Source organism: Hyla sarda, chromosome 7 (genome assembly GCF_029499605.1).
Source record: "Hyla sarda isolate aHylSar1 chromosome 7, aHylSar1.hap1, whole genome shotgun sequence".
Taxonomy (NCBI): Eukaryota; Metazoa; Chordata; class Amphibia; order Anura; family Hylidae; genus Hyla; species Hyla sarda.
Window position 1 is genome coordinate 13,529,619 of NC_079195.1, and position 16,704 is coordinate 13,546,322.

Consider the following 16,704-nt stretch of genomic DNA (forward strand, 5'->3'; position numbering starts at 1 on the left):
AAACTGTATCAAAAAGAGTATATAAATTTTTATCTGTATACGATTTGAAAAAGGTCTTGTTGCATCCGTTTAAGAAAAAAAAGTATAAGTTTTTAACTTTTCACTCCATTATGAATAAAGTTTTACTTGTTTGATTGAAATTCCAAGAAAAAAAAACTGTGCAATCAAACAAGTAAAACTTTATTCATAATGGAGTGAAAAGTTAAAAACGTATACGTTTTTTTTTCTTAAACGGATGCAACAAGACATTTTTCAAATCGTATACAGATAAAAATTTATATACTCTTTTTGATACAGTTTAGTCAGGTTTTGAGGAATCCTTTTTTTTTTATTTTTTTTTTTAATCAAAAACCTGATACAGGAACTGTATTGCAAAAACTTAAGGCTGGGTTCACAACACATTTTTGGAATACAGTTCCCGTATCAGGTTTTTGATTAAAAAAAAAAAAAAATACCGATTCCTCAAAACCTGACTAAACTGTATCAAAACGTGTGTACAAATTTTTTTATCTGTATAAGATTTGAAAAATGATGTCCGGTTGCATCCATTTTTTAAGAAAAAAAAACGTATTTAACTTTTCACTCCATTATGAATAAAGTTTTACTTATCTGATTGAAATTCCAAGAAAAAAAAAAAACTGTATGGTGAAAACCGGATGGAACCGTACGCACATACGGTTCCCATTGACTCTCATGTTACAAAAAGAAAAAAAAAAAACATACGGGGTTTCACCAGACCAAAAACCGTGGTAGGCCATGGTTTTCTGTCCAGAAAAAAAGTTTTAAAAAAAAACTTATGGTTTGAAAAACGGAGACAACTGTATACATTATGGTGCATACGGTTTTTAATGGGAAGTCTATGGCCACGGTTTTCTGTACGGTTGCATACCTTTTTTTTTTTTTATGAAACCGTATGTCGAAACCGCATAGAAAAATTGTGGTGTGAACCCACCCTAAATAGGATTATGTTTAGATACATCATAAGTCGGTGTCCCACCTGTGGCCACCCAGCTGTTGCAAAGCTACAACTCCCAGCATGCCCGGACAGCCATCGGCTGTCCGGGCATGCTGGGAGTTGTAGTTTTGCAACAGCTGGGGGGGGGGGGGGGCCGCTGGTGGGACACCTATGCAGTATAACTTCTATTTATATAACATACACAGGTATGTACTCGTTCTGGACGCAGACGCCCTGTATCTGTGCTCACGTGATCACAGGTAGATACAATGATTTTTTGGCCATACAATAGACCTTACATACTGCCGCGGTAGGAACGGACGCGGCTTCATTATAGATAATCTATATGCCGTACATAGGGAACACGGTTCAGCGTTTCGCTGTAATTCAGTGCGTTCTTTTTCCATCTATTTCAGCGTCTTGCCCACAGTGACATGGACCAAACCAATTCCTTTAAAAAAATAAATATATATATATAAAGTTACATATGATGAATAAACATTGGGGGAAAAAAATAGCGTTATATACAGTACTGAGAGTTGTGATGTCACTGCCGTACAATATACAGGAGGAGATTTATACATTGTCAATATATTGTCTTAACGATGAGGTCAATATTGCGCTTGCTTTGGGGGGTTGCCATAGTAACATTAACAGACTTAACGATTCTGTTCACGGACTTCCTGTCATGTGGCCTTCAGTTATGAATGTGTGTAGGGGGTAAGTGGAGATCACATGACAGGAAGTCCATGTAGAATCCTGCTGCTGTGGCAACACAGTGCCACAATAATTTACATATTCCGCTTGCTCTGTGTTTCCATAGCAGCATGGCTCTACATGGACTTCCTGTCATGTGACCTTCAGTTATGAATGTGTGTAGGGGGTAAGTGGAGATCACATGACAGGAAGTCCATGTAGAATCCTGCTGCTGTGGCAACACAGAACAAGCAGAATATGTAGATAATTGAGTCACTGTTGCCATAGCAGCAGGATTCCACCTGGACTCCATGGAAGTCCAGGTACAGTCATGCTGCTATAGCAACACAGTGCTACAATAATTTACATATTCCGCTCGCTCTGTGTTTCCATAGCAGCATGGCTCTACGTGGACTTCCTGTCATGTGACCTTCAGTTATGAATGTGTGTAAAGCTCAATGGGGATCACATGACAGGAAGTCCATGTAGAATCCTGCTTCTATGGCAACATAGAGCAAGCAGAATATGTAGATAAATGAGTCACTGTTGCCATAGTAGCAGGATTCCACCTGGACTTCCTGTCATGTGACCTTCATGTGTGTAGATTTAAGTGGAGACCACATGACCGGAAGTTCATGTAGAATCCTGCTGCTATGACAACAGAGAGCAAGCAGACTATGTTGTAGATGATTGTAGCACTGGGTTGCCATAGCATTATGAACCACATGGACTTCCTGTCATGTGATCTCTACTTAAATCAACACACATTCATGGCTGAACGTTAGATGACAGGAAGTCCAGGTGGAGTCATGCTGCTATGGCAACAAAGAGCAAGCGGAATATGCAGAGGACTGTAGCACTGTTGCCATAGCAGCATGACTCCACATGGACTTCCTGTCATGTGATCTCCACTTGCATCTACACACATTCATGAATGAAGGCCACTTGACAGGAAGTCAATGCAGAGTCATGCTGCTATGGCAACACCGAGCAAGCAAAATAAGTAAACATGGTGGATATTATAAAGTGTTGTTTTGTCGGCGGACAATTTGAAACGCTGTCCCAAATTAATACAAGCTGCTACAATGTAGCACCCAATCTCCGCAGTAATGTACCAAAGCCATAAAAAAATGGTGCGTAATTTATGAAGTTGTGTGAATAGGAACAAAAGTTTATCATTCAAGCCTTTAGGGAAAAACATGATGCAAAACCACTCAAGATAGACCACCCTGCGGAAATGGAGTATATAACCACAGGGTGGTCTACCCTAAACGGTTTTGTCCAGCTCCCTTGTGTGGTTGGAAACCATAGTTGTTCGCTAATCCCCCCACCTCCTCAACTCCAATCTGTAAATAGTTAAAGGGTAGCTCCCACCAACCCTCTTTTTTTTTTTTTTCTTTCTGTCCCTGCCTATTGCCCTTCTATCCCTAACCCCCTTCCTGCCTTTATTTTTATATTTATTGACTAATAAATGGCATTTTGTCTGCCTGGTAGTGTGCTCACTACCAGGCAGACTTCCCCAGCAGGCACCACGTCACTGATGCCTGCTGGGGGGGACTTCCGCCCTTAGTTCTAACAGGGTGCCTCCAGCTGTTTCACAACTACAACTCCCAGCATGTCCTGACATCTATTGGCTTACAGGGCATGCTGGGATTTGTAGTGGGGAAACAACTGGAGGCACCCATTCATACCAACCTCCCACCCCCCTCCCCTGAACTCCGGTCGCTCAGATGGATAGAAGAAGCCGGGACAGCGAACTCTGCGCTGCGAGCTGCGGAGAAATGGGGAATCCAGATGCAGGACGTGCCGGGGAATCCAATTCAGTTACCGGAGTCTGCAGAGAGAGTGCAGACTCCAACTGGGCTGAGGTACAGGCTGCGTGCATGGTGCGGCCAGGGCGGCTGCTCCTGGACTTTACTGCGCTGGCGTCCTGCCTGTTTGATTGACAGACAGGAAGCCAGCGCGCAGTGAATGAATTTCGACTCATTTGCCCGGCTGAAATTAGTCGAAATTCTGTAGTGACGTCACTGCAGAATGCATTCGGCCACTAGGAGGGCGACCCCTAGTGGCCGAATTTAAAAGTGATTTTAAACTGTTTTAAAATCACTTTTTTTAATTAAACTATATTACAGATATGTTGTAGTACTTAAGTACTACAACATATCAATTTTTTGTTTTCATGACAGTGCCCATTTAAAGAGTACCTCTCATTAACTTGATAAATGTTATAAACCCCCCCCCCCAGTTCACTGCCCCCATCATGATAAACCACCCCCTGCCTTTATTTTTATTATGTTTTTAGTTTTCTACCTTGATATTGCTCTGTATTTTCTGCTCAGTCTCAGGTCCGATTCACAGACTGGGAAGGGGCGTTCCCCAGCAGGCGTGACATCATCTGAAGCCATACAGGGGAGAACTTCCTCCCTCACTCTGCTACACACAGCCCAGAGCAGTTCAGTGTGTGAGATGAGCTATGATTGGCTAAGGCTGCACACACACCCCTCAGCACTCCAGCCTGCATTTCCTGATTTTGGACTTCTGCCAGGCCAGCAGGAGTCCAAAGTCTGTGCAAGAGATGGGGGGCAAATGTGCTCTGGACAAATAAGGAGACACCTAGTGGCAGCTTTTTTAAACACAAATAACACATAGAAAACTTCATTTTTGAATGTTTTTTAAACAGAGTACATAAGAAAGATTTTTTATTTACCATAAGGAGTGCAATAGCAGAAATTAGTTTTAATGAGAGTGACCATTTAATAGAAATGTACCTGTTTTCCTGCAGGAGGCGCTATCATCATAGTCTCTCACAACTGCAACCGTCAAGGTGGAAAACAGGAGCTTTCTTGTTCCGCGTCACCACCAGATTCACCTAGTGACAGCAACAACAAAGCAGGTCAGTGTCCTCCCCTCCGACTAGTACGTAACGCTCAGTCAGCCTACACTGAGGCTGTGTTCACTTGGTGCGTATTCCTGCCAGGGCGCAATTTTTCCAGCAATTTTGGCAAAAATTACAAGGGAAAAAAATGCATCAAAAAAGCTTAAATATTGCACCGTATGAACATAACCTTGTGGTGATTGTAAGCCACGTACTCAAGTTTTCTAGTATTCAAAAAGTTGTGGTTTATTTTGCGTAAGTTTAATGGTAAAAATTTATTTATTTTTTTTTTTTTTTTTTTTTTTAGTTTTCGCCCCTTTCCCTGAATGGGGGTTTAGCGGAAAAAAACTATAGGGAACAAGTCGGATGGAAGGATTAATTATAATTTACGGCTGAACATTGGCATAAATTATAGCGGAAAATCTGCGCCAGCTGCAAGCGGCAGAAATGCAAATATGCTGGAATTCTACACATTTACATTTGTACAGTATTATTTTTGTGCTATAAGGTTTGCAAAAACATTTCGATAGGCTGTATAATAGTCATGGGTTACATGGCGATTTTACCATACATCAGTGTTTCCCAACCAGTGCGCCTCCAGCTGTTGTAAAACTACAACTCCCAGCATGCCCGGACAGCCGTTGGCTGTCCGGGCATGCTGGGAGTTGTAGTTTTGCAACAGCTGGAGGTGCACTGGTTGGGAAACACTGACATACAGGATAGCTCATGCTTGGATGTCACTGTGATCATTACTGCTTGTACGGTAAATCTAAACAAGCAGAGCTGCAGTGTAAAGCATGGTAAGCAAAGCATAAAGCAATATAAAAAAAATGTATTCCGACAGGGCGATCTGAGAGGACATCCAACATCGCCTAAGCCGGAGACCATAATGGCGCCGAGCTAAAAAGCAGGTCTCACCTTCTCTGAAGCGGAATTACTCAGCAACTGGTGGAAGAATTCTACGCTTCCCGTACGGAATCCGTTCATGGACTCAATATGATCGCCATGATGAAACAAGCAGCCGATCTCTACCGGGCCCTTCCACTTCGACACCCTATGAGGTGAGCGTTTAAACAATGTCAGGTGCTATGGGCACCAGGGCTGATTATATATATATATATATATATATATATATATATATATATATAGTATATTTCTATAGAAGGACTATGGCTGGTACTATTATATATACAGTATATGACTATAGAAGAACTATGGCTGATACTATTATATATACAGTATATGACTATAGAAGAACTATGGCTGGTACTATTATATATACAGTATATGACTATAGAAGAACTATGGCTGGTACTATTATATATACAGTATATGACTATAGAAGATCTATGGCTGGTACTATTATATATACAGTATATGACTATAGAAGAACTATGGCTGGTACTATTATATATACAGTATATGACTATAGAAGAACTATGGCTGGTACTATTATATATACAGTATATGACTATAGAAGATCTATGGCTGATACTGTTATATGTGTTATATGGCTGGTACTATTATATATACAGTATATGACTATAGAAGAACTATGGCTGGTACTGTTATATGTGTTACTATGTGTTATACTGTATATATAATAGTACCAGCAATATAACACATAGTAACACATAACAGTATCAGCCATAGTTCTTCTATAGTCATATACTGTATATATAATAGTACCAGCCATAGTTCTTCTATAGTCATATACTGTATATATAACATTACCAGCCATAGTCCTTCTATAGTCATATACTGTATATATAACAGTACCAGCCATAGTTCTTCTATAGTCATATACTGTATATATAATAGTACCAGCCATAGTTCTTCTATAGTCATATACTGTATATATAATAGTATCAGCCATAGTTCTTCTATAGTCATATACTGTATATATAACATTACCAGCCATAGTCCTTCTATAGTCATATACTGTATATATAACAGTACCAGCCATAGTTCTTCTATAGTCATATACTGTATATATAATAGTACCAGCCATAGTTCTTCTATAGTCATATACTGTATATATAATAGTACCAGCCATAGTTCTTCTATAGTCATATACTGTATATATAATAGTATCAGCCATAGTTCTTCTATAGTCATATACTGTATATATAATAGTATCAGCCATAGTTCTTCTATAGTCATATACTGTATATATAATAGTACCATCCATAGTTCTTCTATAGTCATATACTGTATATATAATAGTACCATCCATAGTTCTTCTATAGTCATATACTGTATATATAATAGTACCAGCAATATATGACTATAGAAGAACTATGGCTGATACTATTATATATACAGTATATGACTATTGAAGAACTATGGCTGGTACTATCATATATACAGTATATGACTATAGAAGAACTATGGCTGATACTATTATATATACAGTATATGACTATAGAAGAACTATGGATGGTAATATTATATATACAGTATATGACTATAGAAGAACTATGGCTGATACTATTATATATACAGTATATGACTATAGAAGAACTATGGCTGGTACTATTATATATACAGTATATGACTATAGAAGAACTATGGCTGGTACTATCATATATACAGTATATGACTATAGAAGAACTATGGCTGATACTATTATATATACAGTATATGACTATAGAAGAACTATGGCTGGTAATATTATATATACAGTATATGACTATAGAAGAACTATGGCTGATACTATTATATATACAGTATATGACTATAGAAGAACTATGGCTGATACTATTATATATACAGTATATGACTATAGAAGAACTATGGCTGATACTATTATATATACAGTATATGACTATAGAAGAACTATGGCTGATACTATTATATATACAGTATATGACTATAGAAGAACTATGGCTGGTAATATTATATATACAGTATATGACTATAGAAGAACTATGGCTGGTACTATTATATATACAGTATATGACTATAGAAGAACTATGGCTGATACTGTTATATATACAGTATATGACTATAGAAGGACTATGGCTGGTACTATTATATATACAGTATATGACTATAGAAGAACTATGGCTGGTACTATTATATATACAGTATATGACTATAGAAGAACTATGGCTGATACTATTATATATACAGTATATGACTATAGAAGAACTATGGCTGGTACTATTATATATACAGTATATGACTATAGAAGAAATATGGCTGGTACTGTTATATATACAGTATATGACTATAGAAGGACTATGGCTGGTACTATTATATATACAGTATATGACTATAGAAGAACTATGGCTGGTAATATTATATATACAGTATATGACTATAGAAGAACTATGGCTGGTACTATTATATATACAGTATATGACTATAGAAGAACTATGGCTGATACTATTATATATACAGTATATGACTATAGAAGAACTATGGCTGGTACTGTTATATATACAGTATATGACTATAGAAGAACTAGGGTTGGTACTATTATATATACAGTATATGACTATAGAATAACTATGGTTGGTACTATTATATATACAGTATATGACTATAGAATAACTATGGTTGGTACTATTATATATACAGTATATGACTATAGAAGAACTATAGCTGGTACTGTTATATATACAGTATATGACTATAGAAGAACTATGGCTGGTACTATTATATATACAGTATATGACTATAGAAGAACTATGGCTGATACTATTATATATACAGTATATGACTATAGAAGAACTATGGCTGGTACTGTTATATATACAGTATATGACTATAGAAGAACTATGGTTGGTACTATTATATATACAGTATATGACTATAGAAGATATATGACTGATACTATTATATACAGTATATGACTATAGAAGAACTATGGCTGATACTATTATATATACAGTATATGACTATAGAAGAACTATGGCTGGTACTGTTATATATACAGTATATGACTATAGAAGAACTATGGCTGATACTATTATATATACAGTATATGACTATAGAAGAACTATGGCTGGTACTATTATATATACAGTATATGACTATAGAAGAACTATGGCTGGTACTATTATATATACAGTATATGACTATAGAAGAACTATGGCTGGTACTGTTATATATACAGTATATGACTATAGAAGAACTATGGCTGGTACTATCATATATACAGTATATGACTATAGAAGGACTATGGCTGGTACTATTATATATACACAGTATATGACTATAAAAGAACTATGGCTGGTACTATTATATATACAGTATATGACTATAGAAGAACTATGGCTGGTACTATCATATATACAGTATATGACTATAGAAGGACTATGGCTGGTACTATTATATATACAGTATATGACTATAAAAGAACTATGGTTGGTACTATTATATATACAGTATATGACTATAGAAGAACTATGGCTGGTACTGTTATATATACAGTATATGACTATAGAAGAACTATGGCTGGTACTGTTATATATACAGTATATGACTATAGAAGAACTATGGCTGGTACTATTATATATACAGTATATGACTATAGAAGAACTATGGCTGGTACTATCATATATACAGTATATGACTATAGAAGGACTATGGCTGGTACTATTATATATACAGTATATGACTATAAAAGAACTATGGTTGGTACTATTATATATACAGTATATGACTATAGAAGAACTATGGCTGGTACTGTTATATATACAGTATATGACTATAGAAGAACTATGGCTGGTACTATTATATATACAGTATATGACTATAGAAGAACTATGGCTGGTACTGTTATATGTACAGTATATGACTATAGAAGAACTATGGCTGGTACTATTATATATACAGTATATGACTACAGAAGATCTATGGCTGATACTGTTATATGTGTTATATGGCTGGTACTATTATATATACAGTATATGACTATAGAAGAACTATGGCTGATACTATTATATATACAGTATATGACTATAGAAGAACTATGGCTGGTACTATTATATATACAGTATATGACTATAGAAGAACTATGGCTGGTACTGTTATATATACAGTATATGACTATAGAAGAACTATGGCTGGTACTATTATATATACAGTATATGACTATAGAAGAACTATGGCTGGTACTGTTATATGTGTTACTATGTGTTATATGGCTGGTACTATTATATATACAGTATATGACTCTAGAATAACTATGGTTGGTACTATTATATATACAGTATATGACTATAGAAGAACTATGGTTGGTACTATTATATATACAGTATATGACTATAGAAGAACTATGGCTGGTACTATTATATATACAGTATATGACTATAGAAGAACTATGGCTGGTACTGTTATATATACAGTATATGACTATAGAAGAACTATGGCTGGTACTATTATATATACAGTATATGACTATAGAAGAACTATGGCTGGTACTATTATATATACAGTATATGACTATAGAAGAACTATGTCTGGTACTGTTATATATACAGTATATGACTCTAGAATAACTATGGTTGGTAATGTTATATATACAGTATATGACTATAGAAGAACTATGTCTGGTACTATTATATATACAGTATATGACTATAGAAGAACTATGGCTGGTACTATTATATATACAGTATATGACTATAGAAGAACTATGTCTGATACTGTTATATATACAGTATATGACTCTAGAATAACTATGGCTGATACTGTTATATGTGTTACTATGTGTTATATTGCTGGTACTATTGCATGTGCTATTATACAGCAGAGTTCATACATAGACACTGTGCCTGGTGCTGATATGTGGCGGTTTTACTTGTATTGATCCCCTAAGGCTCGGTATTTCGGCGATCTTTGGCTCTGTTACAGTCTATACCGGATCTTTCCACCACTGGTCTGACCAGTTATTTAACCATTTTGCACCTACCACAGCTGTTCTCCGGCCTCCTGAAGCCCCAGGTATTTCTGCAGGTTTTCTGTGGGCACCGAAAACTTTATTGATTCAAAATCCGATTCACTTTGTTGTTCACTGAAGAAAAATCAAATTCGAAAAAAAGTTCCAATTACTTTTGCACATCAAGAAAAACAAAACAACTTCTTAAATTGTATTGGCTTCTCAGCAGACGCCTGACCCTGAGCTGACCGGACCGGCGCTACCGTTTTCTTTCTGAAGCCAAAACAACTCTCAGCTTTCCTAGAATCCTGAATAGCTATATAATATCTATTGAAGTAGGTACAGTACGGCTTAACTTGGCATGTTTGCTCTTCAGGACTGTGGGAAAGCTGAGTGACAATGTCTGTAGGAGCTGCTCCTCCAGACATGTCCTCCATGTAGCAGTATGTCATTGGTGGAGCATTGAGGGGTTTCATAGACATACTTACTACCTCAGTCTCAGAATCTGAGCTTTCTTCAGCTGGCTTCCCTTGGAGTACCTGCTTAATGGTGTAAGAGGGGATCCCCGCGGTGGCTTAGGCGGCAACTCAGTGACCTTGTCCAAGACTCTGAAAGAAAGATATATATTGGTATTCAGTGAGAATACAGCCTATCCATCACTAGAGATCAGCGGTGACATCACTGAGAATACAGCCTATCCATCACTAGAGATCAGCGGTGACATCACTGAGAATACAGCCTATCCATCACTAGAGATCAGCGGTGACATCACTGAGAATACAGCTTATCCATTCACTAGAGATCAGTGGTGACATCACTGAGAATACAGCCTATCCATCACTAGAGATCAGCGGTGACATCACTGAGAATACAACCTATCCATCACTAGAGAATACAGCCTATCCATACACTAGAGATCAGCGGTGACATCACTGAGAATACAACCTATCCATCACTAGAGATCAGCGGTGACATCACTGAGAATACAGCCTATCCATTCACTAGAGATCAGCGGTGACATTACTCAGAATACAGCCTATCCATCACTAGAGATCAGTGGTGACATCATTGAGAATACAGCCTATCCATCACTAGAGATCAGCGGTGACATCACTGAGAATACAGCCTATCCATCACTAGAGATCAGCGGTGACATCACTGAGAATACAGCCTATCCATTCACTAGAGATCAGCAGTGACATCACTGAGAATACAGCCTATCCATCACTAGAGATCAGCGGTGACATCACTGAGAATACAGCCTATCCATCACTAGAGATCAGCAGTGATATCACTGAGAATACAGCCTATCCATCACTAGAGATCAGCGGTGACATCACTGAGAATACAGCCTATCCAATCACTGGAGATCAGCGGTGACATCACTGAGAATACAACCTATCCATCACTAGAGATCAGCGGTGACATCACTGAGAATACAGCCTATCCATCACTAGAGATCAGCGGTGACATCACTGAGAATACAGCCTATCCATCACTAGAGATCAGCAGTGACATCACTGAGAATACAGCCTATCCATCACTAGAGATCAGCGGTGACATCACTGAGAATACAGCCTATCCATCACTAGAGATCAGTGGTGACATCACTGAGAATACAGCCTATCCATCACTAGAGATCAGCGGTGACATCACTGAGAATACAACCTATCCATCACTAGAGATCAGCGGTGACATCACTGAGAATACAGCCTATCCATTCACTAGAGATCAGCGGTGACATCACTGAGAATACAGCCTATCCATCACTAGAGATCAGCGGTGACATCACTGAGAATACATCCTATCCATTCACTAGAGATCAGCGGTGACATCACTGAGAATACAGCCTATCCATCACTAGAGATCAGCGGTGACATCACTGAGAATACAGCCTATCCATCACTAGAAATCAGCGGTGACATCACTGAGAATACAGCCTATCCATCATTAGAGATAAGCGTGACATCACTGAGAATACAACCTATCCATCACTAGAGATCAGCGGTGACATCACTGAGAATACAGCCTATCCATTCACTAGAGATCAGCGGTGACATCACTGAGAATACAGCCTATCCATTCACTAGAGATCAGCGGTGACATCACTGAGAATACAGCCTATCCATCACTAGAGATCAGCGGTGACATCACTCAGAATACAGCCTATCCATCACTAGAGATCAGTGGTGACATCATTGAGAATACAGCCTATCCATCACTAGAGATCAGCGGTGACATCACTGAGAATACAGCCTATCCATCACTAGAGATCAGCGGTGACATCACTGAGAATACAGCCTATCCATTCACTAGAGATCAGCAGTGACATCACTGAGAATACAGCCTATCCATCACTAGAGATCAGCGGTGACATCACTGAGAATACAGCCTATCCATCACTAGAGATCAGCGGTGACATCACTGAGAATACAGCCTATCCAATCACTGGAGATCAGCGGTGACATCACTGAGAATACAACCTATCCATCACTAGAGATCAGCGGTGACATCACTGAGAATACAGCCTATCCATCACTAGAGATCAGCGGTGACATCACTGAGAATACAGCCTATCCATCACTAGAGATCAGCAGTGACATCACTGAGAATACAGCCTATCCATCACTAGAGATCAGCGGTGACATCACTGAGAATACAGCCTATCCATCACTAGAGATCAGCGGTGACATCACTGAGAATACAGCCTATCCATCACTAGAGATCAGCGGTGACATCACTGAGAATACAACCTATCCATCACTAGAGATCAGCGGTGACATCACTGAGAATACAGCCTATCCATTCACTAGAGATCAGCGGTGACATCACTGAGAATACAGCCTATCCATCACTAGAGATCAGCGGTGACATCACTGAGAATACAGCCTATCCATCACTAGAGATCAGCGGTGACATCACTGAGAATACAGCCTATCCATTCACTAGAGATCAGCGGTGACATCACTGAGAATACAACCTATCCATCACTAGAGATCAGCGGTGACATCACTGAGAATACATCCTATCCATCACTAGAGATCAGCGGTGACATCACTGAGAATACAGCCTATCCATCACTAGAGATCAGTGGTGACATCACTGAGAATACAGCCTATCCATACACTAGAGGTCAGCGGTGACATCACTGAGAATACAGCCTATCCATCACTAGAGATCAGCGGTGACATCACTGAGAATACAGCCTATCCATCACTAGAGATCAGCGGTGACATCACTGAGAATACAGCCTATCCATACACTAGAGGTCAGCGGTGACATCACTGAGAATACAGCCTATCCATCACTAGAGATCAGCGGTGACATCACTGAGAATACAGCCTATCCATCACTAGAGATCAGCGGTGACATCACTGAGAATACAGCCTATCCATACACTAGAGGTCAGCGGTGACATCACTGAGAATACAGCCTATCCATCACTAGAGATCAGCGGTGACATCACTGAGAATACAGCCTATCCATCACTAGAGATCAGCGGTGACATCACTGAGATAACAGAACGATGTGAGGTTCTTACAGGGAATCCATTTTCTGGTACACTTCTTCATCGGAATCCATGTCGCTGATCTCCTCCTGTTCCACAGCTGAGTCTTGAGATTCAGACATTTTCTGTAAAGAACATGTACAGGTTATGTCTCCTCCAGGAAGAAGGAAAAATGTTTTTATGGCCAACATGGAAGTCAATGTCCATCCCATTAGAAAACATAGAAGGAGATTTATCAAAACCTGTCCAGAGGAAAAGTTGCTGAGTTGCCCATAGCAACCAATCAGATCGCTGCTTTCATTTTTTAGAGGCCTTTAGGCCTCTGAAAAATGAAAGAAGCGATCTGATTGGTTACTATGGGCAACTCAGCAACTTTAGGCCTCTGAAAAATGAAAGAAGCGATCTGATTGGTTGCTATGGGCAACTCAGCAACTTTAGGCCTCTGAAAAATGAAAGAAGCCATCTGATTGGTTGCTATGGGCAACTCAGCAACTTTAGGCCTCTGAAAAATGAAAGAAGCGATCTGATAGGTTGCTATGGGCAACTCAGCAACTTTAGGCCTCTGAAAAATGAAAGAAGCGATCTGATTGGTTGCTATGGGCAACTCAGCAACTTTAGGCCCCTGAAAAATGAAAGAAGCCATCTGATTGGTTGCTATGGGCAACTCAGCAACTTTAGGCCTCTGAAAAATGAAAGAAGTGATCTGATTGGTTGCTATGGGCAACTCAGCAACTTTTCCTTTGGATGGGTTTTGATAAATCTCCCCCAAAGACCCTCACACCCTGGAGAACACCACAACGTGGCTTGTTTCATGGCAGGGGTACAAGTTCTAATGTTGATGACCATTATGGTGGAGGCCCTGCTACCTCTTATCCTGGGGTAAAACAATAGAATAAGCTAAATCACAAGACCTTTGAAGTCCTACAGATCCCATCAGAAGCTCAGCCGCCTCGCCACTGCATCAACCATGAATAGGGTCGCCACCTGGCCAGTATTTAACTGATAATGCCGGTATTTTGGCCACCCTGACGGTATTTTTATATTAATATTACCGGCCATGCAATGGCCGATATTTATCCAACCAATCCTCCAATGTTGCACCATATACTATACCAGTATTTCCCAACCAGAGCGCCTCCAGCTGTTGCAAAACTACAACCCCCAACATGCCCGGACAGCCATTGGCTGTCCGGGCATGCTGGGAGTTGTAGTTTTGCAACAGCTGGAGGCACCCCTGGTTGGGAAACGCTGACCTATACTATATACTACTATATATAGTCCAACATGCTGGGAGTTGTAGTTTTCGTTTTGGACAGCTGCTGAGCCACAGTCTGTATCAGGCATGCTGGGAGTTGTAGTTTTGCAACAGCTGGAGGCACCCCTTGTTGGGAAACACTGACCTATACTATATACTACTATATAGTCCAACATGCTGGGAGTTGTAGTTTTCGTTTGGGGCAGCTGCTGAGCCACAGGCTGTATCAGGGCATGCTGGGAGTTGAGGTTAGTAACTAACTGCAACTCCCGAATTTAATTTTTTAAAAAAGTGATCAAAACAAAAATGGTCCTGTTAAAAACTACAGATCGGGCACAAAAAATGAGTCCTCATACAGGCCCGTATAAGGAGAAATAAAAAAAAGGTATAGGGTTCGGGATAGGACAAAATTTCCCCCACATATGTGTATCCTGTGATGACACGCATATATAATTAATTATGCAAATTATCTTGGCCGGTATTTTTTATTTTTTTTGCAAGAAAGGTGGCAACCCTAGCCATGAACTGGTATAATGGGGGGGTCACCAGACCCCTGTTCTGTTGGTAGGTGCTGGGGCCACCTCTGGGACCTTCACCCTGAAGTTTTTGCTAACCCCCCTGTTGTCTTCATCGGGAGGTCATCACTTTGGTCCTCTGTGTCTGGGCCGCTGCTACCCCTTATCTTGTGGGGAAAACACTAAATCACAAGACCCTTGTAACAACCACAAATCTCATAGATCTCAATGGAAGTTACAACCCCCGCGGTGACCATGGATTGGCAAAGGGAATCACCACATCACCCATGCTCTCCCCATCGGTGCTGTTTCTACCACTGGGGCCATCACCAATCACTCATTTATGTCATATATATGGAAAACCCTCTAAGTTTTGCCTAGTCTCACCACAAACCATTGTTCTGCCCAAAGGTGGGGATCACCACAACCCTTGTTCTGCCCAAAGGTGGGGATCACCGCAACCCCTGTTCTGCACATAGGTGGGGATCACCACAACCCTTGTTCTGTCCATGGGGGGGATCACCACAACCATTATTCTGTCCATAGGTGGGGATCACCACAACCATTATTCTGACCATAGGTGGGGATCACCACAGCCCTTGTTCTGCACATAGGTGGGGATCACCGCAACCCCTGTTCTGCCCATATGTGGGGATCACCACAACAATTGTCCGGCACATAGGTGGGGATCACCACAGCCATTGTTCTGCCCATGGGGGGGAGGGATCACTACAACCCTTGTTCTGCACAAAGGTGGGGATCACCACAACCCCTCCAATAGGTGGGGATCTCCACAACCCCTCCAATAGGTGGGGATCACCACAACCCCAGTTCTGCACATAGGTGGGGATCACCACAACCCTTGCTCTGCCAATTTGGAATCACTACAACCCTTATTCTGCCCATTGTAGCGGATCACCACAACCCTTGTCCTTCCCATTGGGGAGGGGGGAATCAACATAACCCTTGTTTTGACCATTGTAGGGGGAGGGGGATAATCAACAATCATT

At 39.8% G+C, this 16,704-nt stretch overlaps 2 protein-coding genes across 7 annotated transcripts in view; one reads left to right on the forward strand and one right to left on the reverse strand.

Annotated features, from left to right (window-relative positions):
* The window catches only part of DCLRE1A (DNA cross-link repair 1A), a 132,982-nt gene that overhangs the window by 36,330 nt on the left and 79,948 nt on the right, over nucleotides 1–16,704 (forward strand). The window contains exon 10 of one of the 2 annotated variants that reach the window (XM_056528985.1): nucleotides 5,371–5,521. The exons of the other annotated variant lie outside the window; for it this stretch is intronic. Coding sequence (XP_056384960.1) covers nucleotides 5,371–5,402 — 32 coding nt within the window. The 3' untranslated portion in view covers nucleotides 5,403–5,521. Of the gene's footprint in view, nucleotides 1–5,370; nucleotides 5,522–16,704 lie in introns of those variants that run through there. 2 annotated transcript variants of the gene reach the window in all.
* Nucleotides 1–16,704, reverse strand: part of PLEKHS1 (pleckstrin homology domain containing S1) — a 55,938-nt gene that overhangs the window by 19,639 nt on the left and 19,595 nt on the right. For 2 of the 5 annotated variants that reach the window (XM_056528992.1, XM_056528988.1), the window contains 6 exons: nucleotides 13,958–14,049; nucleotides 10,905–11,024; nucleotides 10,450–10,551; nucleotides 5,445–5,580; nucleotides 4,420–4,520; nucleotides 1,109–1,406 (listed from right to left, as the gene is read on the reverse strand). In XM_056528992.1, the coding sequence (XP_056384967.1) occupies nucleotides 4,446–4,520; nucleotides 5,445–5,580; nucleotides 10,450–10,551; nucleotides 10,905–11,024; nucleotides 13,958–14,049 (525 nt within the window). In that variant the 3' untranslated portion in view covers nucleotides 1,109–1,406; nucleotides 4,420–4,445. Of the gene's footprint in view, nucleotides 1–1,108; nucleotides 1,407–4,419; nucleotides 4,521–5,444; nucleotides 5,581–10,449; nucleotides 10,552–10,904; nucleotides 11,025–13,957; nucleotides 14,050–16,704 lie in introns of those variants that run through there. The other 3 variants (XM_056528991.1, XM_056528990.1, XM_056528989.1) reach the window with 3 other exon arrangements.